At 39.1% G+C, this 24,740-nt stretch overlaps 1 protein-coding gene across 1 annotated transcript; it reads left to right on the top strand.

The window, feature by feature from the left end:
- The first annotated feature begins 1,503 nt into the window (after positions 1-1,503).
- LOC135469112 (uncharacterized) lies at positions 1,504-11,511 on the top strand. The gene is made up of 12 exons (XM_064747645.1): positions 1,504-1,766; positions 4,758-4,903; positions 5,828-5,923; positions 6,456-6,612; positions 6,858-6,903; positions 7,770-7,934; positions 8,068-8,123; positions 8,949-9,086; positions 9,550-9,721; positions 10,156-10,266; positions 10,575-10,793; positions 11,285-11,511. The coding sequence occupies exons 1-12, from the start codon at positions 1,558-1,560 to the stop codon at positions 11,498-11,500; spliced, it is 1,731 nt and encodes a 576-aa protein (XP_064603715.1). The 5' UTR covers positions 1,504-1,557; the 3' UTR covers positions 11,501-11,511.
- Positions 11,512-24,740: the final 13,229 nt, after the last annotated feature.

The following is a 24,740-nucleotide window of genomic DNA, read 5'->3' as shown; positions in this document are numbered from 1 at the left end:
TTACACTATGATTCCTATTGTATAACGTACCATTTACAACACAGAATTTACACTATGGACACAGCAAATTAACATATATTCATCTTAAAACTTTGAAATAAAGCGAAAATCGTTTTCTCCGCGTTGAAAAGGTTTTCTCCGAGGAGAAAAGCTTTATGTATGTGCAGACTTAATAAATTCAAGACCAGTCCTTGGTTTATAGTGACCAGTTCATTACTGGAGGAAACATACCAGGGTGAGCTGATATCGCCCAAAAAGGACAGTGACACACACAGAGAATAGCACAAACAAAAGAAAAATTGGAATTAGTTTAGCTGTAGAAGAATTAAGCTACATTATGGTATCAACATTGGAGAGAGTAGTAATGTGACAAGAATAGAACAATTTCAACTAATGTGTGTGCCGAAATATAGCACTATCGAAAAATGTTGTAGTTGAAGCGGTTAATTAAATATAGCGATATACGGATTTAACCTCCTCTACAGAATCCACCACAACACCATTTAAATCACCAAACTGGATGTTACCAGGTAAGTATAGGCCTACTATTAATTTCTGAAGCCAATAACATCAAGAGAAAAGGGTACAAGTATACCACATGCACTTGTATACATGTATACTAAACGTAACACTCCACAATCTTCCGCAATCTTTGATTTTGCTCGAACTCACAACGTTTACAAGTTAGATCTTATCAGTCAAACTTTAACATGCTATCAATCCCTATTACGATACAGCATGATTTATTTATTTATTTGATTAATTTTTTTCGCCGTACTCAAGAATATTTCATTTATACGACGGCGACCAGCATTACGGTAGTTGGGAACCTGGCAGAGCCCGGGGGATTACCCACGGTCATCTTTAGGTTGATACAGCATGAGGAAAGAAGACTAATTTACCGAAGCATTTCACAGGTTAACGTAAATTTTAGCTCGAGAGGAATAACTCTCACTAGCAAATATCAAGTGCTACATATAAGGTACAATGCATACAGTATGTATATAACATTCACATTTACATCGCGCAGAAAAGGTTTACTCCGCGGAGTTTCTGTCAAGAAGAAAACCTTTCTACGAAGGAGAAAACCTGTCTGCCGCGAAAAAAACGTTTACATCACGGAGAAAAACCTGTGCACCACGGACAAAATGTTTACACTGCGGAGAAATCATTTACATCATGGACAAAACCTTTCTACCTAGAAGAAAAGGTTTACGCCGCGGAGAGAACCTTTGTTCCGCGGAGAAAACGTGTCTAGCTGTTTGTCGAAGTTAGTTGGATTGATCAAGTTTGTGTAAAATGTCTTTGCTTCTGCGTTTATTTGCTTTTGTATATAGCCAAAGTTCTTTCCTCGTAATGATAACTTTTATTAAAAAGTCCTTTGAAACATTGCAATCAGTCAAAAATGTTAAATATTTCGAGCGGGCCACCGTATACTTCAGGCCTTGTACATACTCTGGTGCGATTTTGGTTTGTCACATATCTCTGAGAAAGTCAACACGTGTTTTTAGATAGAAGTGTACACCTTGAAGAAGCTGATTCCGACAAGTGTATCAGATGAACAGAATGGTAGGACACAGAGCAGTCGTGATCTTTGTGGTGTTTACCGCGAGTATAGTCGCCTTGTCTCAGGCAGACTCACCAGAACTATTGATAAATGGAGGATTTGAGCAAGACAGGCAGCACTGGGAAACATGTTGGAACTATCATTGCGAGGTGACGCTGGAGAGCCATTCAGGATCTAAAGCCCTCAAGGTTACTGGCAGGTAGGTGAGGAAGAACCAGAAAATCTGCTGTCACCAACTTCACTTTTTATTCGTATACTCTTAAAGAATTAGATAGCTTCGACTGGATACAATTACAAGGTGTTGAAAAGTAAACCAGACATGCAGAGACGACAACTGTCTCTCGTCAAGCGGCTTACACACTTCTTGATGTAAAGATTCTATTAGCAAAGTGACAGCTTCGTTAGAGCTAACTACCGCGATAACGTGTTAAGGGCTAGTGACTTCAAGTGCAAGTCGATAGATCAGTTATCAAAGATGGCCGCTGAGTGTTAGTGATCCATTTTATCAGTGATTTGTTTTGTCAGTGACATTACTTCCATTCTGTCAATAAATTTGCTACAATTTAAGTCATCTGCATTGTTCGGCACCTGACAAAGGCATTTATGAAACTTAGCAAAGTAATTTATAAATGAGTCATTCGAAAGTAGGTTCAGTTGAAAGCCCAAAGATGAAAAAAAATCCAAACATGGCAAACGTTGATTTGAGTTGTCCGATTTGAAAGTTTAAACGGCTGAATTACTTTTGAAAGATTGTTTACCAATGCTGGCTTTACATTTTAGGCGTTTTAGGGAATCAGTGAATAGCAAAAATAAGGTCGGACTCGAGCCGAGGGATTTTTAGTGAAATTGTCCGCGCGAAAGTCTATATGACCGAAGCTGGGCGTTACGGTAGGAGCACTAAACTTTGGGCTAACGCGATTTCGCTATAATGCTTACAAAGAGCTACCCCATCGTTCAATTCCGACACATGCGCGTTAGATACGTCTTTAATACACACACACACACACACACACACACACACACACACATATATATATATATATATATATATATATATATACTTACAAAGAGCTACCCCGTCGTTCAATTCCGACGCATGCGTGTTAGATACGTCTTTAATACACATATAGCATGGCAATTCTGAAACCTAAAATATTTACGTACATTTTTCCACAATCAGTATTGCCTTTACATCACCATTCTGCTGTAAATCTTAGCCTAAGTCGAAAATAGGTTCGTATTTGGCAGGTCGCCGCGCGCTGCCATGTTATTAAAATCTGTGTCAGCTAGGTGCGCATGAGCGTCAGCGGTTGACCTTCCGTGAAATTTAGAATAGAACGGTTGCCGAAGAACCCCCCCCCCTCCCTCCTTTTTTATTTTTTTTTTACTACAAACATAATTTGCCATTTCACATTATTTGTGGCGTCCGTCATTCTGCTGGATATTCTTCAGACAATTGCAGATTCGCACCTCCGCAGTAACATGGCTTCCTGTCTGTCAGAACTGACCTGGTGAAAGATCAACCACGCTTGCGCGTTGAGCTACAACCCGAGTTATCAGGTCACGATGTCGACACAGCATGTGAGCATAAGTCACAACTGTGACTTATCTTTGATTTACAGATCTTAAAGGCTATAGTATGTGACAAAAATTGCTAGAGGAACAGAGAATGTTCTTGGTGAACATAATTTATTGGAGTGTTGCACGGTAAACGCATGTATTGGATCATTTTGCACGAATTTTTGTGGCACGGAGTTTCTACGCGCTAAGTTGTTTTTAAATACCACTGGTTTCACCTTGAGGACTCCTCGGCTACGATCTACGCCTAACCCCACATTAAAAGATCACAGCCAAGATTCTTGGCTATCAACAAACTGTCTGCGTGACATCATACTTGTCTACTTCACATTCGCTGTACAGTACATAAACTAACTCCAAACACAAGTAACGACAAATATCACGTGCTTACAGTTACAGACGATGAGATGTCCAGATTTACAGTAGCTTAACCGCTTAGACCCACTTGTAAAAAACGTTTTGACTAAAAACTTGGACTAAATCCATTTTATTTTTCCCAACTCATACGCAATGATGTCGCATAAACTGGAGTTTTACCGAGTTTTCCAACAGAGTTTGATTCGTTTTATTTCTTCAAACATAAATGTCGCCTGATCGTGTGACCAAGCACTGGTTGTATGTAAATTGGTTGATTTTATTAGCCATGCAATAATAAATATATACATTGGATATTAAGACGTCAACAAAATACAGACACAGTGATAACAATAAAGTCCAAAAAGATATAATACATGATGAGAATAAAGGTCATGTTGAGCTTATTCTATCCCATGCATAAGATATAACAACATTGGAGGGGTGAGGCTGACATTTTAGTTTGTGTGTAAATAATTGTTTTCTTTCTAAATATATATGAATTTATTTTACCTCGACTATGTCTTAATTCTTTAATGTAAGACTGAAGATTGCAGCTTAGAAAATATTGATTGTGCGATTTAGAAGAAACTGATCTTAGTTTTAATGGAAGCTTGTTCCATCCCTTAGGACTGGAAGTTGTGAATAAATAATATGATAGATTTGTATTACACAATGCTTTATGGAAGGCTAGATCTCTATCTCGCGTGTGATACGGATTTAAAATTTCTTGTTTGATTAAACAGGGCTTTAAACTTACAGGAATAGTGTCTCTGAGATAAAAGTAAATATGAGTTGGTAACAGAGTAGAAAATAGAGATAATTCGGTAAGGGGTCAGATTTTCAAAACAGCGCTTGGGTATGGCAAACGCGGCCTGATAAATTAATCGGTCTAACTGATCTTTTTTAACTATGTACAAGGACTTGAGATGTGGGTGATATGCGTTTCCCCATAATATATCGCCGTATATTTGATATGGATAAATAAGTGAATAATAAAGGATTAGGAGTAAAGACAGCGTTCTAAACTTTCAAAGAACGAAGAGCCTTTCGAGACTGGAAATAGTTGTTTTACAATCTGGTATGAAATGGGCCCTAAGCTTGGTTTAGAATTAAACTTTAAAAATAGCATGTTGCATTAAGTTCTTGGTGGATTTGTACAATATTTAAGGACAACAAACCGAGTCAGTCGAAGCAGCATTGAACATGAAACAAAAATTCAGATATATTTTGTGAATGCCTCTGAATTTATTTTCAGAACACAGTATTATCAAGGTCCAACCCAGACGATCAACCTGGATATGGGAAAACGCTACGCAGTTGAAGGCTGGGTAAAACTATTGAATAACGACCATGACATTCTCCAGTATATAGAGATTGAAATTTCTGAAACACTGACGAACGGTGAGTTATATCTGGTGAATTTATATTCTTATCAACAGTTGAAAGACTCTGAATTCAAAATACGTCTTTAGGATTACAACGTTCTGCACATTCGAGTCCGGGTAGTTAAAGATATTTTCAAGGAATAGAAAAATATAAGCTAGACCACTTCCATATGTCAAACGAAAATTCTCATATTCTCATCCTGAATCAAGGCATCATTTCTGACATGCAAACTTTTTCATCAAAAGTGTGATATTGCATTTTTGTAAGTCTTGACATAACTTCATCGTATCTACACATGTAGTTATGCAGTAAGCAGGAAGATTTTCCAGGCGGAGCCTGCTTCACGTGACGAGATGGACCTCAGAGTTCTCTCCCTTGCACCACAGATCAGATCAGCTTGAACGCGGAATCGGATGGATTCGAACTTATACTGCCGCGGAGGTGTGATAGCCGAGCCGTGATTAATCAGCCCGATAAAATAAAATAAAAATAGACTTTTTGTTAAATTTAAAACAATTATTTTTTTAGAGCTAGTTGTTTGATCAGAAAATCATAGGCGATAAACCACGACATTTCAGTGCCTGTGACAAAATGGTCTAACACCATTTACAACTTACTCAAGGGTTCCAGCCATCAAATATGATTGTGTGATAAATCAAGGAATACTTCCGATGTTTACCCATTTTTTCCATATACGTGAATAAAGCGTATTAATGCTTCTCTCTCTGGTATCGATGGTATTTAGGGCATAAACTAACCAGAATCAAAACAGAAATATACGTTTGTATTGCTTTATTATATAAATATTTATAATACCGTTATATCACTTCCAGACAAATTCTCTAAATAGAAGTGTAATATTCGGGCTCCAATAGCATGGAACGGTTAGATAATTAGCTTTGGCTGCAATAAAATGTTTTACCCTTCGTTTGTTGACAGGTAAAACGGATTACCTGAGCGTAGCTCGTCGCCCATTTCTGACTGCTGAAGATGGATGGATTCACCTGGCGGGGGATTTTGTCACTCCGACAACCGGTAAATCAAAGGCACTACCCTAGTCCCTATATATCCCAATGCGGTGGCCAAAAACCGGTAAACCAAATACAGTATTCCATGCAGTGCCATTGCGGAAAGCCGATATACCAAATACATTATTCCTGTTCGGTGGGTGAAAACCGGCCGGTAAACTAAATACAGTATCCTGTTGCGGTAGCGAGAAACCGGTAAACCAAATGCAGTATCCCAGCGCGATGACCAAAAAGCAGACCACCAAATTAAGTACAGTCTCCCATCAGGGTGGCGGAAAACCGGTAAATCAAATACGGTTTTACCTGTGCGGTGGCCAAAAAAACGGTAAACCGATTACAATATCCCCGTGCGCTGGTTGAAAACAGGTAAACACGACCATGCACAGGTTGTTGACAGACCTTCCCACGTGCGGCATGTGTTGTAATGGACTTGGTACCATATTTTTTCTCAAGTCTTATTTATCACAAAGAATTTTAAAAGATGGTGAATTTGATGCTTAACATTTTGAATGTCCTGAGTGTGTTTTTGTTTTCCCCAGGCCTGAAGTCAGCTCGGCTTTATCTACAAGGACCAAACTCTGGGATTGACTTCATTGTGGATGACTTGTCGCTGAAGGAAATCCCGGAAGTCGCAAACTGGCGCACTGAGGCCGACAAGAGAATTGAAAAAATCCGAAAATCAGACATCAACTTTGTGTAAACTTTAAGGAATTTTGAAATAGCTGGTTTTCTAAAACAATATCTTGACTCAATGTCATGAAAATATGTTAAAATAAATTCCGCATATATAATACCTGTCGATATTACCATAAGTGGAGATGTTTAACTAACAGGATCGGGGTGCAGAAAACGTTTTAACATCGTCTCTAGGATACATGTGGTCCCTGTAACCGTAAATTGCTATTGAGAAATTGTCTATTAAATTTCTTCTCTTTGCTCAGTGTCAGCCTTCCTAATGGAGTAAAGCCTGAATCCGTGGAGCTGGAAGTAAGCTGACATGACGATTTTTTAAAAATTCATGTGTCTGTTACTGTTATCTAATTCTATACTTTCACTTTTACGATGGTGGTTAATTTTATGGGTAAAGTAAACCGGAGTACCCGGGGTTAACCGTCTACCTTTCGTGAGTTACTTTCGAGCTCTCTCATGTGTGACATAGGCCAACGTCCTGTAGGTGGAAAGCAAGTGATCTCCATCAAGACCACACAAGAAATTACCGTCAACCAGTTCTTACCACCAAGGTTCCGAGAGCAATGGAAGCAGGCGAATCTATAAAAGATTCCCATTAATGATGAAAATGAGATTGTTCCCGAATATCATATGACCTAGCCATTAAAACCACAAGGGCCAACGTTTCCAGCGCCCCCAAAACCTTGTGCGCACAAGCATTGGGTGTTATAATGAACTCTTTCAGACTTACTCTTTCGTGTTACTTCAATTAGGATGTCTGGATTTTTCACTCGTGTATCGAATTCCAGATAACCCTAGGCAATACATATCCATACAAACGTTTTGATTTCCAAAAAAAAATGAAACCAAAAAAAAAAAAAAACAAACACATAAAAGACAAAAAAAAAAAAAAAAAAAAAAAGAAAACAAACAAATTTGAAAGCTTATAGTTAAATTACTTATTTTTCGGTGTAATTATTGAAAGGTGATATTATTAAGACCCCGACTGCAACATGATCTCGGCGATCCCTCATTCCATATCTGAATCGAGAAACTGACGGTTTTGGTAAAGATTTACCTTTAAGAGGGGTCATGTCATTCTCCACATAGAACGTCCCTTTATGTTCGACGAATGGTAGTGTCATTGCCAGAAATGAACCTTTAGTGGCTAATTGTTTCAACAGATCAATCAAACCACTAATGGATTTGCGTTCGGAACGGAGGTGAATGCCCACAGACTTGTGTCCAGCAGTCCAGAGAACCGGAAATACGCACAGTTTCTCTACGATAACTACAACTGGGGAGTACCTGGCAATGCTCTAAAGTGGTACGAGTTTGAGTCGAATAGGGTAAGTCAAGTTTCATTTATTCATTTATCCATTGCCATAAAAATTTCCTTTTGATGACAGCTATAAGGCTCATAGATAGCGAATAATAATCGAAAATATTTTCTCTTCTTATACACTGTTATGAATTCGCCAGGGTCATCCGGACTGGGACTGGGGGTATAATGCTGTCCAAGAGCTCGTTAAGCATGGGTAAGAAGTTCTTGTCTGTGTCCAATCTCTACCTTCATAATCATCTGTAAAGCCATAGTTTTACAAGCCATTTGTTCTCATCAGAATAGCTGGAAACGCGCTGAAGTTAAACTTAAAGGGATACAGAATCGATTGTGGTTGACCGATGTGAGAGATACCCAAGTCCAGGCTATGTCTTTCCGATTGTGATTGGCTGATGTGAGAGATACCCAAGTCCAGGCTATGTCTTTTCCATTGTGATTGGCTGATGTGAGAGATACCCAAGTCCAGGCTATGTCTTTTCCATTGTGATTGGCTGATGTGAGAGATACCCAAGTCCAGGCTATGTCTTTTCCATTGTGATTGGCTGATGTGAGAGATACCCAAGTCCAGGCTATGTCTTTTCCATTGTGATTGGCTGATGTGAGAGATACCCAAGTTCAGGCTATGTCTTTTCCATTGTGATTGGCTGATGTGAGAGATACCCAAATCCAGGCTATGCCTTACCTAAGCTGAATTTTAGGTATGGGCCATTTATTCACGTGTGACCAAGGCTGCAAGATTTAACCCCAGGAATCCCACAGTCAGCCAATCAATGTTGATTCTGTATCCCTTTAATTTACGGATTTGTCTGAAGCACCTGCACGTGTTTATTCGGTCACGAGACTTCCATGAAGTTGTGACAACACAGTGGATTAATGCCCTTATGCAGGCGCTGGCCATAGGAATAACATTGGTGTATCGATGGCGAATTTAATAGAAACGAGACAAAGACATGTTAAGTATAGAGCTACAACAAATTGTCTTTGATGATATACTGTTATTATGTGTAATCATCTCCTGCAGAATTAACGTTCGAGCTCACAATATGCTCTGGGCAGTAGAGCAATTTGTTCCACGGTGGTTGAAAAACTTACCACGGTCAGAAGTGAGGACAGCTGTTGCAAAGCACATTAAAGAAACTGCACTGCGGTATAAGGGACTGTAAGTATTATACACTCGACACCAAACTGTGCATTCAATTTATTTTCATTGGATTTTTTGGTTTTAAAGAATTGCAGGGCCTTCTGGCTATTGACGGCAGCGATTCTATGTGCTGAAAGAGGCGTGTCAGCTTGTTTGACGTACTGTTTGGCGTTTAATCCAAGAACATTGATTGTTTCTACGCCAAAAGAGCAAATATAAATATAAACCTTATTTATTACGCCGGTAATTATTGTCTAAACGCCTCTTTTTTTGCAACCTGGCTAGTTTTGTAAATGGATATATTCTTACTTTTTTGGTTAACAAGTTGTAAATGAGTGTCCATTAGAGCATTTAAAGTTTGGCCTTCTCTGTCACTGCCGCTAAAAAGTCTATAAAATAAGTCAAATAAATCAATGGACTGAGCAAATACCTCTCTTTTTTATTCTTTATACTTACTCTTCCTGTATTTCTTATCGTTCAGAGTTAAACACTGGGACGTGAATAACGAACTTCTGCATGGAAACTGGTACGAGACTAAGCTTAATGACACTGAATATACGAAGGATGTTTTTCGGATGATTCACCACTGGGACCCTAACGTGAAGCTTTTCCTCAATGATTACAACACCGTCGGTTCTGGAGGAGCCACAGAGGTGTGTCGTCAACTTATTCTACAGCTTCCACAGTTTGACTCGCCATCGCAGATAGCACCTCTGGTTTTCGCTAATCAGTGACACTATTTCCTGACTGTTTTCGAGTTTTGCCATGATGACAATTATAACAGGAGCAAGGAAAATGTAAACCCAATAACCATTTGAATATGATTAAGTTTTACTTGAAAACAATGGATATCAGACAACTATTTTTTCTCATATTTTGACGACGGGCTTTGGATGTAAATAAGGAAAGTGAAGCGTTTTAATTGCAGTCATGCAAGCCGGTTTAGTTTATTTCGGAAAATAACTTACGATCTTTTGGCATAAAGGATTATGATTTTTAATCTAACTGTGTTTACAGGCATATATGTGATTCGTTAGTATAGGTCTACTAGGTCTACTAAATATAGGTCTACTCATTTGTTTTGTAGGCCTATACTCAACAAGGGTCCGCTTACAAGAAGTTCAATACTCATATATACGGCATGGGCGTTCAGTCCCACTTCCCAAGTGGTATAGCTCCTGACCCTACCATGGTTTTGGTATGTGCTGCTCACACCAGTTTACACAGTGTGGTTTTGTCTGTGGTAATGATTGTTATAGCGAACAATTTAGTGGTTAAGCGGTTTGACAATTGAACAAGCCATCAAGCGCACTGATAACTACTCCGCCTGACTACAAATTTGTACTATCAACAGTCATTAACAACTCGGTAACTTCGCACCGGGGTAATTTTTTGAGGGTGGATAGTGGGGTGGAATAGAAACCTTGCAAATATTGAAATTATACATACGCTGTTGGTTCAAAGATTACGTAATCCTGATGAAGGAAAATACAGTTCTGTTTCTAGAGACGCCTTGATCGTTTGGCGGGTGCAGGACTTCCGTTATGGAGCACGGAGCTAGACGTTAAGACCCCGGATGAGAACTTGCGCGCTGACTGGTACGAGATAGCCATGAGAGTTCTGTTCAGTCACCCGGCGGTCGAAGGCATTGTCATGTGGGGTTTCTGGAGCCAGGCACACTACGCTGGAGAACAAGCCTCCCTTGTGTCTGGGCCGGATTTCCGGGTCAGTTTTAACATATATATGGTTTTCTTAAATGTCGTTTAGAAAAAAACGGACATGGAGCAAAGTAAGCCACAATATTTGTCAAATTCCGGCATAAGTCCGTATCATTATTATTTATTGTAATGTTGTAGTTTATTTCCATGACTTAATTGTTAATGGTGAAAGTTCTTATACCTACATGTATTTGTATGATCAACTTTGTATGGAATACAGCAGGGTCTCTGAAATGTATTGGGTCGATATATATTAGTTGCCGTAAGCCAAACGTTGTGTGTGTAGGCCTGTAAGGTGTTAACAACGAGAACTGCGTTCAAAACATCGGATTACTCACCTACACTACATTTGCCTGCTTTCACCTCAGACTTAGAAATAAAGTACCCAGACTTATGATCCACATTGAACAGTCGGTGTAGCGTATTGACATATTGTGTGTGAAACTCTGGGTGGACGAATAACCGATCATTCACTGAATCAGCCATCTATTGCTTCAGGTTAACTCGGCGGGCAAAAGATACATCGACCTGGTCCATCGACAATGGCGAACACATGTGACACGGTCCCTGGCGTCTGGCACCAAGTTCCACATCCGGGGATTTCATGGAAATTACAACGTCATCGTCAGAATAAACGGCAAAGTCGTCCAGAGAGAACACTTCAGCCTGGGGAAAACTCCAGCTAATGTGCACTTTACCGTCCAAAGCCATTAACAGAAAATAAACTAAACCATTTCCATGTTCTCGTCTTTATTCTGTCCATTATTCCACTAACTGGTTTACTCAGAAAGTAGAAAGAATAGTTCTTCGAACTCAACTACAACCACACATCCCTGAGCAAGTTGCAAGCTTATAACATAACATAACATCACTATGATAGCCTAGATTTCACCATAACAAAGAAGTGTTTCACGGAGAAAAGTTTGGGTCAGTTGACTCAAAAATCAGGTTGGTTCAATCGAGTTATACAAGTGAGCTAATTCATTTCAGAAAATTGAGTCATATGACCAGATCAACTGTCATGAAAGACTCCTGTGAGTTTTCCAACTAACCAAGTGAGTCAGCAATATAACCTGATGAGCTTCATTACTCAGGTGATCTGATCATATCCCTTCATTTTCTGAACTCAATTATCTCAATTGTATAACTCAATTTTTTTTACTGAGCCATACACTTTTCTCTCAGTGTATGATCAAAAGCGAGCAGCATTGTTAAAGAGGAACATGGGATAAGGCTGTGTGAGATCTATTAATTCAACATTGAATGTATGTATGTATGCTTGGAGTTTAACATTTTTTTTTTAGTTATATGACGACGAAGAGTCATTAGGTGTGTGAACATAAAACAAGTCTTCTTGTGGCAGGGCGAGGCCATGCTGTCAAAGTGCTGCCACCACTGAAATATTATACCCAAGGCACCAGGCATGACACCTCACCCAATCAGTTAGGTTTTCTTCTTCTAACCGCTCAGTGCTGAGTGCCAAGCGAGATAACAGCAAGTACCATTTTTAAAGTCTTGGTATGACCCGATAGTTCTAGCATTGGTTAAACCTATGTATATTGTCACAGAGCACGAAGTGCGCTTTCAAACCCGCCCTTAGACAGAAATTCCTCATCTCTCACTATTTATAAGCGGGTGAGGACGCTCGCGTGAACATTTGCGCCGTCTGACGTTCGTGGAAGATGGCCTGTCTTCTACCAACGTGTTGTGCTGATTTGTTCGTCACATGTGGGAAAATCCGCAACTACCCCGGTTTGTGGTTTACACCGAGCACTCCGGTTTGTGGTTTACGCCGAGCACTCCGGTTTGTGGTTTACGCCGAGCCCTCCGGTTTACTTCACTCAAATAGATTACCACCAACGAATATGTGAAAAATTCTTGAGTATGGCTTTAATCAACAAATAAATAAATATTGTCACAGGCGAGAGCTATTAATTAGATTTTTTTATTAAGATGGGTGACAAATGAGCAAGAAAGTAAATACTGAAGAACAGGTGTTCCTATTTAACCAAATAATTTAAAAGGGATCAGTGTTCCTCAGTGTTAACGTAGAGTAGCATTTCTCTGTGGCAGAGAACTGCTTAACTAACAATGAAGCAGAAATAAGAATAAATAAATTCAGACAAACCATTTTGCTGCTTCACAGACGCGACTTACCGAAGGCAAGTGAACCGCCCCGTGCGAGCCATCATACTGATACGAGTCAACCAGTCGTTACAATGGTTAATGCTGGACGCCAAGCGAAGAAGTTACAACTTCCTCTTTCAAGCTGAAATTGTCAAGATGAAATTTCTTTTTGTAAGATTTTTTGTATTCGCTTCATGTTCATGTAATATATTACAATAAGGTGATACCAACAGCTCGTTTTACTTGTCATATCACACTTTACACTGTGTATATCTTCCATAACCCATGAGCCCTCAAATAGCATCGTTTGTAGGTTGGTTCATTCTAGACTGAGAGTAATTTCATTTGATCTCTTTGACCCTGGCGTCTGTTAAAGTGTACCAGATAACAGCATTGCTAATAAATGTGAAATGAATGTGTCCTACCGCGATTCCGTGGGATTCCTAATCCCAGATGGTCATCTCAAACGTGCGAAGACGGGGCTTTTTGCTTGACACGATTTCACTGTTCACTCTTAAATCGGTTCCTACTAAGTCTTTCCAGTCCTAAGTAATCGTGTCTGAAGCGTAAAAATGGCGCTAGATTGTGTACTGGGAACTTCAAATCATGAAAGGACATAACAAATCATGAAAAAGGGCTTGTTTTATCCCAAGATGAATAAAAGTGAAAAGGTATGGCGTATAAGATACCGAGATAGTTGTGAATCTATGAAATATTAAAAGTCTTAACATTGATTATATGCGTGTTACGTCTGTAGTAATTCCCATATATTAACCTTACATGTTATTTTAGGTTTGATTTAAAAAGGAAACCAATGGTGTTTAGGTTACAATATATGACGAACTGAAATGGGTTCACAGAATAAAAAACAGCGAAAACTTTTGCATGCTAAAAGATGAATCACATATGCCACAAAGGATGTTTAAATTTCTTATGCACTTACACAGGTAGGGCCCATCGTCGTGTCAGATCATTCAGTGAGACAGGCATGTAAATATGCCATGTACGTCATCATCCTGTTGGATCCTTCAGTGAGACAGAACAGCAAATACAACACTTGCGGTATCGCCCTGCTGGATTCTTCAGTGAGACAGAACAGCAAATATAACACGTGCGGCATCGTCCTGTTGGATTCTTCAGCGGGACGGACCTGTACATATGACAGGTACAATTATCGATATCGAATTGGTAGCGATTTATCGATATCGCTAATTTATTTATCGACATAGCTAAATCATTTGTTTATGTCGATTAATTTTTTATCGATATACATAAACGAATTATGGATATACCGATAAATAGTGCTTCTTGTTGGTTTCAATGGAAATGACCTAAACGTTCCTATACGACAGAAAGGATGAGAGAAAATGCTTGTATTTACAAATGCCGATGTAGCAGGGTCAGCCATCGAAGAAGTAAAGCAGCAGAGTCAGGGACGTATTACCTAGGTCGGTAATTTCATGCAGCAAGCTCTGCACTGTTTATGATGGAAACCTTATAACACCTGCAAAACAATTGGAAAAATTCCATTCGTTTTTCTAGGTTTTTCTACAAGTTTTCTTCTGGTTGAAAATATAACGAGATGTCAGAATCGAGCAGTAATTATTAGATGGCTAAAAGGGCCAAATTATCGATATCGATAAACTGTGGTATAGTGGTGTCTCTTCAGTTAGAGAGAATTGATTATATTTAATCCAGAATTATCGATATCAATAATCATTCATTGACATCGCTATTTCATTATCGATATCGTTCATTCATCTATCGATATCAATAATTCATTTATAGACACAGATAAATACCACTATTTATCGATTAATGATTTATTGATATTGATAAATGACTAATGGATATCGTTAAATGATTTATTGATATGAATAAATGATTGATTGATATCGATAATTCTGGATTAAATGTTGATTTGGTCTCTCATATGGCATCCTTCAGTGAGACAGAACTGTAATAAAACATACGGCATCGTCCTGTCCCTTCATTCAGTGAAACAGACCTGTAATTAAGACACGGTACGGCATCGTCCTGCCAGATCCTTTAGTGAGACAGGCCTATCAATATACCAGGTAATGCATTTTCATGCTGGATCCTACAGTGAGACAGAACTGTAATTCTGACACATATACGGCATTTTCGGGTGGGATCCTCCATTAAGAGAGAGCTGTAAATATGACAGGCACGGCATCGTCCTGTTGAATCCTTCAGTATAAGGGAGAGCTGTAAATTTCCAGATACGGCACCGTGCTGCCAGATCCTTCGTGAAATGAGCCAGCTGTGGTATCGTGCTGCCAGATTCTTCAGTTAGAGAGAACTGTAAATGTGCCAGGCACGGTTACATGCAGCCAAATCCTTCAGTAAGAGAAAACTGTAAATGAGCCAGCTATGGTATCGTGATGCCAGATCCTTTAGTGAGAAAGCCATCTGTTATATAACCATTTCACCAATTCTACATTTTCAATTCCGCCTGAGCCAAAGTGCTATAGGGTCGTGTTTGTTGTTACCTTTGAAGCATTTTCATGAATAGTTAGAAAAACCCCCCACTGAGGTAAACTGACAAAAGGTCGACTTTCACCGGTTAGGTATTACCATGTAATTGCCAGATTTCACGCTGTTGTCGCTGCTCTGGTTTTACTTTACAGTATTGTGTCTTTTGTAAATGTGCAAATATTCAAACACACATTATTTAACAGATATCAGGAAACTGACAGTATGACAGACGTACAGCATAGAGAGTAAAACCAGAACAGCGACAACAGTGTGACAGACGTACAGTATAGAGAGTAAAACCAGAGCAGCGACAACAGTGTGACAACTGGCAAATGGTCACGGGAAACCAGTGAAATCAGGCCCGTTGTCAGTTTACGCTCGGGTCAGAGTGTTATTCTAACTGCTCATGTAAATGCTTAAATACTAGTGCCCCCAAAACACTTGATGGCACTCTGTCTGACATGGTACATTAAACTTGCAGTTATTTAAAATAGTTCCAACATATGGAGACGGATGCAATCACTCGCCTTTTAATTCTCACGGTTCAAGAACACAAGAGTCAAGATTAACAAAAAAATTTTACGCGCGGTTTTTCCTATTCTCGACCCGAGTATGTTATGACGGACGCGCGAGTGGAGAATTCGGGAATGCGATATTAGTAAAACCGCGATATGTTCTTGCTAATCAAGCGCAGTTTGTCAAAAATCGCGAGAGAATAACTAGTAAACAAACCATGCAGTTTTCGGTAGTTTCGACTCTCGTGTTCTCGACCCGTGGAGTATGTGAAGGGACGCGCGAGTGAAGATCTCTAGAAAAACTTTGACACTCAACACACATGCTATAAAGGATAATAGATACTTTTCACAAAAATTTCAGCACCCTTGGTCAAATATTATTATAACAGAGACAAGTTTTGAACTTTAAAATATCCTTTACTCCAGACACTTAATGTCACTCTGACGTACATTTAAGGCACGCACTTTAATGTGATGGAATGTTTAATACTGTTTCGCGTATGACGCTTAACTTTTCAGAAACTTCTCAGATATCCAATTTGCGAGATATCAGTTTTACGTTTTAGACATTTGGAATGATTGCGATTTTAAGATGGCTGTTGTGTACATGTCAACGATCACGCTTGGGGAAGGTTCGATGCATAAGAAAGACAATCTGAACTGTATTCAGTGATAAGCTCACCTTGTTCAGATTTAAAGAACATCTGTATTGTAAATTTTCTCTTTTCTGACTAAATTTAAAAGTGTATATACTCGGTCAGGAATCCCTTAAAAGAAATCTGATACAGACATATAGACTGTGACCTGTCAGTCACTCCTTCCCCAGATCATATCTACTGAGTACCCTACCCTGGTTCTGCACGGTGAATCTCCAAATCAACTCGTCTCTTCCGCCTACGCCATTTTGTTGCATTTAGACGTTATTATATCTCAATTTAATGAAAATCTTCACTTATAACACAAGCCGACAGATGTAGTTTTCAGACTTTATTACAGTGGCCCTGATTGGTTGACAAGGGCTAGACTTGCGTAATGGAGCACGGAGCTAGACGTTCAGAATCCAGATGAGAATCAGAACGCTGATGGATGCAAGGCAGCCATGATATCGTGTTCAGCAACCCAGTCTGTGGAGGGTATCATCATGTGGGATTTTGCGGTGAAACACATTACGCTGGAGATTTGTCTGCTTTTGTGAGCGGACCCGAGATAAAGCTGGGTCACAGTAGCACGAAACACATATGCTAAAGTCTGTTTCCTTTTAACTTGTCGCCAAGAAATTGACGCGTAACACGACAACCTTTTCATTTTGATATGTTGGACGTCGATATTATTGCAAGAAAACGCAGTTAGAATATTTTTTCAAATTTATAATTTCCTCCAGATTGTTTTCTACACCAAGAACTCACGCCTTAGGCGACATCAAAATTATTAAACAACGCGTCCAGAGAACACCGGTAGGTCGCCTGATTGAACAGTTCGTAAAATTGCCTAATTTTCAAGTGAGGTGACACGTTCAAATATTGTCCCCTAAACCAAAATAAAGTAGAATGACACTGTCATACACTGGTATTATTCTCTGATTAAATCAAAATGTCATTAAATCAACAATAAAGGCCAAAATTATTATACTACATAAATATGAATGTTTGTCAGGTGGTAAATCGCTTAAGGGTAAAGGACGTCGTTGTGAGTGAGTGAGTGAGTGAGTGAGTGAGTGAAAACGAACATTTTGAGTTTTCAAGCCCGAACAGGGATGATACACGCCATACTGTAATTCAACAAAAAAGCTACTTTATATATCTGTTAATCAAAAAGCACAAAGAAAATCAAAATATTCTCGAGTTACTAAGAACTTTGCAACTTTACTAAATACCTTACCTCTGTTCTGTTGAGGACAAAGTATAGTTTTTAAAGTGTGCTAAAAAATGCCGAAATGATTAAGCTTTATAAGATTTGAGTCCTAGCAACGTGATACATCGTTGTATTTGCATTTGACAGTCCCTGTTCTATGGGTGGCAAAGGAAGCCCTATGAAATGTTGAGCCATGTTATTAAAAAAAACTTTTTTGTGGGGAGTTCGAGCACCAAATTGCTGAAGTGGTCTTTGATAGCAAGTAGCTACCAACGATTGGCTATACATGTACTATGGATGGCCATTGCAGTTCTATGATTGGCTGAAAAAGTCACTACCTATGTTCTGTATGTGGATATTTTAAAGGTTGAGAAAACATAAAACTTACATAAAGTTCCCATGAAAGCGTGCGAAAAGTTACTTTTTTTATTTATCTTTAAAGAGAAAAAGACACTTTAAAATACTTCTTGTGCGGTGGGTATTCGGGACCACCTCTTTGCTTATATTGTCTTTGTGAAATAATGGCATAAATGAGGACGTAAAACATGTTTAATAAATATATTTGCTCTAGAATATGGTTTTTCAGCTAACAAATGTGTTCAGCCTGAAATTTGATCATATTTATATTTTTAATACAATCATAAATATTATCATAGTTTAGATTAAATCCATCTGTTAGGATATAAAAAAAACAAATTTTATGCTTAACTAAATTTATTAGACATGTATCACATCCTTATTTAGAACATTAGTATGCAAAGACGGTATATATCGAATTGTTGTCCCAATACAAAAATATTATCAAATACCCTTCTCGCCTGAAAGAAAAAATGGAAAAAATATTAAAAACAATAGACAAGGTCTTTTGCGAAGAAATGTACGAGAAATTGTGGGAAAGTGGCCCCAGTTACCTGTGATCGACTTTAGACTAAACCCTGTTTCTGAAACTGCCATATTTTAGTATAATATAACCTTAAAAAATGAAATTTATTTTATCTCTTGTAGCTGTATGATCCCACATCAACTTGTCCTCAGAGTTCGAAGTTAGCAAATCAAGTTCTGTTATAAAAATACGTATGTAGACAGTAGTGTGAGCTTTGTTACTACGTGGAGTCTAGCCTAACCGCTACGGGCGCACTATGATAAAACAAATATCTCTCCATCCCACTGCCCGGCATTCAACTTTTTTTTGAATTATCATACATGTCGTCACCCGACGCAATAAAGTATTCTTTTCGAACGCAAGCTTATAAAGTTTAGCACTATGAATTAGAAAAATCATTTTAACATGTTAAGTGTCCACGACGAAAGTCAATTTTCGTAACGACCATAACTGATTTTACAGAGAGCTGAATATAGGCGACAAAATAAAACAGACAAAATAAGAAAAGACTACAGCTAGAGATTATAAGTAGAGCAGGGGCGACAGTGTGGTAATGGGGAAGTTATAGCACACAGCCGCTGAGATCTGGTCTTCTGTCAGTTAACCACAGTTCGTACTTCATTCTAACTGTTCATGTAAATGTTTAAATTGTAGCAACTTCAACCTCATGCATAACACTACGGCTAGAACCTAATCTGTATATGTGTTCAGGCCTTGTGACCATGGCAACCAAGCAAAGGGCAATAGAAGACCTCATGTAAAGCAGATTATTTATGTAACTGATTAGTGTTTTATGCCGTACTTAAGAATATTTCACTCACGGCGGCGGCCTACATTATGGTGGGAGGAAAGCGGCCAGCGCCCGGTGTCCATCTGCAGTGTAAAACAAATACTTCATACATCACATGTATATATATTTTCTGTTATTTTTACATTTTCTCTCAGTAATGGCCACTATTATTATAACATTATTGGGCTCTTTCGACAATGTTTTATGAGCTCCTTTCGCAAAATTTTATAAACAGATCTACAATGAATTTAGGATATCGCGACCGGAAAGTATACAGTAATATTGTCAAACGGCAATGACGGACACATGTGACACGCTCGTTGGCGTCTGGCACCAAATTCCACACCCGTGGATGTCATGGAAACTACAACGTCAACGTCAGGATAAACGGCACGATCTTGCAGACAAAGCAATATTTTCTTGGTATACCCTTGTCCACCGTACATATGACACAGGGCCTACATATACATACTTGTCATTTGAATGAGAGAAATTATAGGTTCGTGTATTTTGGAAACATTTTTTCAGTGTGACCCATCTTCTCACTACAAGAAATCAGTTGTTATTCTAACAAGAAGGTATAATATTTAAATCTAATAACTAATATTCGCTTTCTGCGGTTTAATTGATCAAAATTCCATATGGCCGATCTTGAAAATAGAAGCGGTTCTCTTTTGATTAAATATGAGCAGATTGTCGAGCAGATTATCACCGTGCTTCTTAATAATTCTTGTGGCTTGTGTAGCCGAGGGGGGTTAGCATCAAAGCACAATGACGCAGACCCAGAAGCCTTTATATATCGCGAATACATGGCCTAATATATATGATGGCATTCACGGCAATGCCCTTCAGGTCATTAGCCTTTTATGTGAAAGTAATGTGATGTGCATATTAACGTATTAGTTTTGAAGAACTGGGTATTATGAGGCAAAAACAGACTAATGTATAAAAACATTCCCTCGTCTTTCAGGTCCGTTTGATTATCCGGTTATTTCATCACCCGATTCATCTGACGATTGATGGTGAAAACATAAACCAGTTCGAGATCCCACGAGACTGGCCACAGAGCTGTTCAGGTCAGAAATGTTGAGAGCAGCTGCTGTCGTATTTCCCCATAGACGTGTGCTGAAACTCAGAATAGATTTTGGTATCAAGTTTGTGGCCAAAGTATCGTCTACCTATAGAGACATCTCAGTCACGCAACCGCTTTACGGTCTCACAAGACCACACATCGGAAGACTTAGGAATTTCAGCAAAACATGTGAAAAGCATCACCATGCATGCCATTAGCAATGACATATCTATAAAGGGATATGAAATGCCCATTAAACATGAAAACGGTAAACTCTGGACTTCACTTCGGCTTTTCATTTCAGATATACTTGTGCCCTGCTTTTAGACGTTAGTATATGTCCCGTAATATTTTTCAACGCAATGATTTCATCGAGAGTACTGTGTACAAAGTTTTCTTATGTCCACCCCAGAACAATTGCTTTTCTGAGAATCACTTTCTTACTTTTCACAGTGAGGGGCACCACCCAGATTAATGGGGAATGCCACTGATTATGTTTTTCTAACGAGCCTTGTAACTTCTGGATAAATCTCTTCATTCTTTAATTTTCTTAGAATTTCAGCATGAGTTTCACGCAGTTTTGAACAAAATCATGGAATTATCCGGAGAATTACCGTAAAGTAGGCACGTAACCACGGGCCTTTAGGATGCATGTATTACAGTAAATATAATGTCGCATATTAAAGAAGGGGATATCTACTAGCTGTACTAAGAATCCATTGTCTACTGCGTTCTATTATTTAATATTCTGAACAAAGACACAAATAATGACAGCTGAAAAAGGGGATGGAGTGTAATAAATCTGATCACATCTAAAAGGTGCAAAAGAGGCCCTTGACAGTTTCATAGTTCCGTCCATCAGGGTATAATGTTAGTTGTCCATGACAAAGCCTAAAGTACAGCAAAACATACGCGTCTTGATTTCAACTGCTTGGAGGAAATTTATATCTTTTGTAAGAGATGTTACAACTGAGACTCAGAGCCCATTAGATATGCCACACTGACATATCCATCTTTGTATTTACCTATGGATGACGTTTCTGTAAGCTTATCCTAAATGAAATCTTTCTCATGCAGAAATGAAAAGATCTCATTTGTTTAGCGAGAGGCCTATATGACGAGGCCATATAGGCGAGGCCTGATGCTCGCTATATACATCACACCACCACCTTAAAATTCGAACATGTGTAAACTTATAATTCTGAAGATAAAACAAAAACAAAAAGTCTAATCCGTACATTCAGTGTCACCTTTTCTTGTACGGCTAATGGGTTTAACAGTTAGAAGTAAGCGGCGCGGAATTGGGGATTAGATGATAAATTGTAAAGTGCAGGAATACTAAAACGTATTAGTGGGAGATTGTGCAAGGAGGAAGTACCACACATAGCTGCGAATTAAACCAAAAGAGCCAATGTGTTTATTTTAATGATGGGATCGTGAAGCTTACCACAAGAAAGATGAGAAAATTGTTTCTGTGGATGACGGCTTCTGACGGATTTCGGTAAACTCATTTCCGTCTCGTGAAGAAATCTACAGGGTGAGTGCTCTCTGAACACTTTTAGGAACAACTGCGTATAAAGACTTGAGCAGAGCTCTGGAGGACTGCTATACGAGGATATTGTCGGTATTAGTGCCACTAGCCATAGTCCTGTGGACAAATGCTACTATACCCCTATTTTTTTACACTGAGAACTCCAATTTCCCCAGTAATAATCAATTTGTTGTTTTTGCAGAAAGCAAATATGGGACCAAAAATAGAAGCAATACTGACGTCAGACAAGTCTGTAAACTGTCATTTGTAAGGTTACTGAACCATTATATTATCCATATCACAACACACTTAACGTTTTTACCGAATGGGTCATCTCTTGAAAGGGAGGGCCAACCTTTTTGATTTCTATATTTAAGCGTTCAAGCTCAGAAAATTGCAATGTCAATTGAGACATCCATCAGACAAAACCTAGTTTATTGGAAATAAGTGGTTGTTTATAAAGTGAAAGTAGGAAACTCTCATCAGTGTGTTTCAACAAAGACTCCGATAAGCGGAAACTGGCAGAAGCTCATATAGCGTGTTGAAAGCTGTTCGCTACATTTTATATAAAACATTTAAATGTCGATTTTGTCCCTCAGTGTTTCCATATAACGACTATTGGGTATAATAATGTTTCTCTGCTAGCATTACAATGTTCCCATGATCATCCTTCCTCCAAAATCTGCTCAGTCTGTAGTTTACAGTATATCAAATGAAGGTGGATATGTTTCTTTCACATATTTTGCTACATGTACATTATGGTTGTTCAAAGCTAGCAAACCGCCGATATAACGTCTAGTGAATGAGAACCGCCGATACAACGTCTAGTGAATGAGAACCGCTGATATAACGTCTAGTGAATGCGAACCGCCGACACATAACGTCTAGTGAATGAGAACCGCCGATATAACGTCTGGTGAATGAGAATCGCCGACACATAACGTCAAGTGAATGCGAACCGCCGACACATAACGTCTGGTGAATGAGAACCGCCGATATAACGTCTGGTGAATGAGAGTCGCCGACACATAACGTCAAGTGAATGCGAACCACCGACACATAACGTCTAGTGAATGAGAACCGCCGATATAACGTCTGGTGAATGAGAACCGCCGATATAACGACTGAAGATATACTTTACAGCGCTACATATGGAAATGTCTCCATGTCGACATTTTTACCCTGCTGCATTGTGCCTTATAGATGCGGACCTGATCAACACTACTCTTCATAATATAAGGATATTGGGCCGACTAGATCTTCACTTAAAAGCTGGTGGAACGAAGGAAGCAAGAGTGCTAAAACAGAGCTAAAACAATAACCTGGCTATAATGTGAAATGACAATGAATTCACCTGCAAAATGACACAGTCAAACTTTCAATTTTCAGAGAATAGAGAGATCGTCAAGAGGCTGACCCAGAGCCGACAAATAGCAGTATTATATCCAAATGTATCCAGACAGGCTCAAACGACCACACCCTTAAGTTGGACGTATAAGATCTGACTACGTGGCTGCCAAAAATATGAAGATCACACCCTAAAACTATACCCAGTTCACACTAATCATGGAAAGGGAGACAGTTTTTGATTGGTCCATATTTCCAGAATCTAAGATGAGTGGTGGATAAATTTGTTATCGGTGAGACCAATTCAACCGCATAATGGCAATGGGGCAGAAAATCAACTGGCCTTCATTACGAGGTCACGAGCGTTCTTCGCTGAGTAAACCTGACTACGTGTTTCGAGGGGATAATGACTCCAGAGTCTCAGTGGTAAAAACCCAAACGCCTACAATTACATAGTCAGACATTAAATTAGATACACCTTCATTTACACATAAAATACAAATGTTTGTTGTAACTCGTTTGAACAATTTTAGTTTTCATCAAAGCATCATAACTTTATCATTTCTAAAATAATATTTGGAAATAACCCAGCACATCAACTCTACTTAGCTTTCTATAAGATCCTATATATTGGAAACCTTTACGCATTAAAACGACCTCACATACCACTGCCGCAAGGTCTATAGATGTGCGAAAAACAACGTAAAGCCGTACCGAGGGCCTCCGTGACCGAGGTGGTTAGCTTGTCAGCGCCTCTCACCATTGTAGTCGTTGTGAGCTCATGTCCAGCTCATGCTGGCTTCCTGTCAGGCCGTAAGTGGGAAGGTCTGAAAGCAGCCTGCAGATGGTCGTGAGTTCCCCCTGGCTCTGCCCGGTTTCCTACCAACATAATGCTGGCCGCCGTCGTATTGGTGAAACATTTTTGAGTAAGGCGTAAAACAGCAATGAAATAAATAAATAAACAAATTAAAGCCGTACCAGGCCTGAAAGTACTTAAGGCGAATGGGTAAACGTAGACAACCGGCCGCCAGATATTAATTGCATTAATTACCACTATCATGCATTTCATCGCGACATCAGCCCATACCGTAGAAGTTATGCATCACAAACTGGGCGACTACCATAGACGGTATCGCATCACGATTTGAACTTCCATCATAGGCGGTATCACATCACGATCATAGACAGTATCGCATCACGATGGGAGCCACTATCATAAACAGTGCTGCATCAAGATGGGAGCCACTATCATCGACAGTATCGCGTCAGGATCGATATCTAAACGACTATCACAAACAGTATCGAATCACGATGTGAGCCACTGTCATCGAGAGCATCG

Source organism: Liolophura sinensis, chromosome 6 (genome assembly GCF_032854445.1).
Source record: "Liolophura sinensis isolate JHLJ2023 chromosome 6, CUHK_Ljap_v2, whole genome shotgun sequence".
NCBI classification, from domain to species: Eukaryota; Metazoa; Mollusca; class Polyplacophora; order Chitonida; family Chitonidae; genus Liolophura; species Liolophura sinensis.
The sequence above is the reverse complement of the archived record's forward strand: the minus strand, read 5'-3'. Positions and strand labels throughout refer to the sequence as shown.